Below are 1,763 nucleotides of genomic sequence, written 5' to 3' on the forward strand. Positions count from 1 at the left end.
ACACACAAGCATAAAGCATGTGCCTAGAATGCCTTTGCATATATCCAGCCCTAGGGGTCTGATCAGAGAAGAAGGAGCAGTTCACCATAAAGCCACAAGAGGACTGTCTCATCCACAGATTTCTCTGACCAGTGTTCTATTTTATTCTTAAAAGCATGGCATATTTCAGGCACTTAATATGGCACTAACATTACTAACATTACTGTTTTTTTTTTTTTAATAGATATAAATCTACTTGTCATGAGTGCCTGAAATGTAAAAAACAAACCAAAGACGCATTAATTACCCTAAATAATTATCAACATTTTAGCAAAATTAAAAGATAAAAGATATTCTCTCCCAGACAGTATACATTTCAATCCAAAACCGTGAATTTGCTGGTTTTTAATAATCATTTTATTAAAAACTGCATTAAAATATTTGATCAGTTGACAAAAATACAAGCATTTTTATATATACAAATACAAAAATTACATTATATGAATTTAAACTGACAAGAAAAAGAAACCATTCCGTTAGAATTGTTAGGAGAAACCACACAACATGAGCTTTTGAAATATTGCCATTTTTCTTTAAATGTAGTTGTATTCTCTGTAACTTATTAACATCTTTGTCTTGTGCAGACAATTAGCTATAAGCTTTCAATATGAACAAAGATATTATTGTTAATTTATATAATTTTTAATATTCTTGAGTTCAGCATGTAAAATATAAATAGTCTATAACTGAAACCATCTATGCAAAAACTGTAAGCAAGTATTTTCTCTTATACCTCTGTGGATGTGCACGTCAGAAAATCTGTAACTCTGTGAAGTCCATCACACGTTAATCCAAAATCACCAAACACACATCCACTGCCATCTTTACCATTTTCACATTGTATTTTGTTTAAATTGCAAAAAATAAAATCTGGAAACATGCTGCCGTCCTCTAAGCTTTTCATCCAGAAAGTAAGGCTTCTAACTACAGTATGCTAAATGTATGCTAAAACACTGTATTTCTAACTGTGTGGTAATGCACTTACTCCTTGGATTTTTGGGGATATTCCACAATTTCCATCGGTAGGCCTGGTTCAGTTACGTGGTTGGGAGTTGAACTCATTGCAGATGTTGTGAATAATCTTTGGTACATACTTGTAGAGGTTGTCAAACTCATCCACAAAGAAAGAGTGGTCTCTGTCGGGGTCGGTGGCGATGTATTCCAGCTCGTCCTGTGCTGCCCAGGCTATACCAATGGAGTACGCGATCACACCTGGTGCATGAGATACGGGAGAGTACAATACTTTAAAAATGTAGGCAGTGCTGGTCTGGAAGTCAGCTTCCTTCACATTCATAGACACTCTAAATGCATCCTCTAAAATAGGTACTTTTATCATTCAGCAACATTTAAAGGTGCCATAGAATGCATTGATACAATATTTTAATCTACATAGAAGGTATGTGGCTTAAGTAAGGGCAAAAAATCTCCAGAAATGGTTTTACATGTCCATTTACAACCCTAGGATTTGTCCCTAGAATGAAATGGCCTGTTTTTACCTTATTTGGAAGGGTCATGAATAATAATGTTGAGCTCTGCTCTGATTGGCTGTTTCGCAGTGCGGCTCAATGTTGAAATATATAGGGAAAATATATATTTCAGTACTTTCTCTCGCAGTTATATCATTGGGTAATTATACTGTATATAAAATGCGGGCATCAGAGAGCCGCTATTAATATGCGGGGCATTGAAACTGCTTTCGAATGCACGATCGCGTTTTACTTTCA

The 1,763-nt window shown here is 35.1% G+C and overlaps 1 protein-coding gene across 5 annotated transcripts in view; it reads right to left on the bottom strand.

Annotated features, from left to right (window-relative positions):
• Positions 1–431: 431 nt before the first annotated feature.
• Positions 432–1,763, bottom strand: part of vit (vitrin) — a 25,351-nt gene continuing 24,019 nt past the window's right edge. For all 5 annotated transcript variants that reach the window (XM_016513933.1, XM_016513917.1, XM_016513924.1 and 2 more), the window contains one exon: positions 432–1,251. In XM_016513933.1, the coding sequence (XP_016369419.1) occupies positions 1,073–1,251 (179 nt within the window). In that variant the 3' untranslated portion in view covers positions 432–1,072. The remainder of the gene's footprint in view (positions 1,252–1,763) is intronic.

Source organism: Sinocyclocheilus rhinocerous, unplaced genomic scaffold (assembly GCF_001515625.1).
Source record: "Sinocyclocheilus rhinocerous isolate Xijiao unplaced genomic scaffold, SAMN03320098_v1.1 scaffold523, whole genome shotgun sequence".
NCBI classification, from domain to species: Eukaryota; Metazoa; Chordata; class Actinopteri; order Cypriniformes; family Cyprinidae; genus Sinocyclocheilus; species Sinocyclocheilus rhinocerous.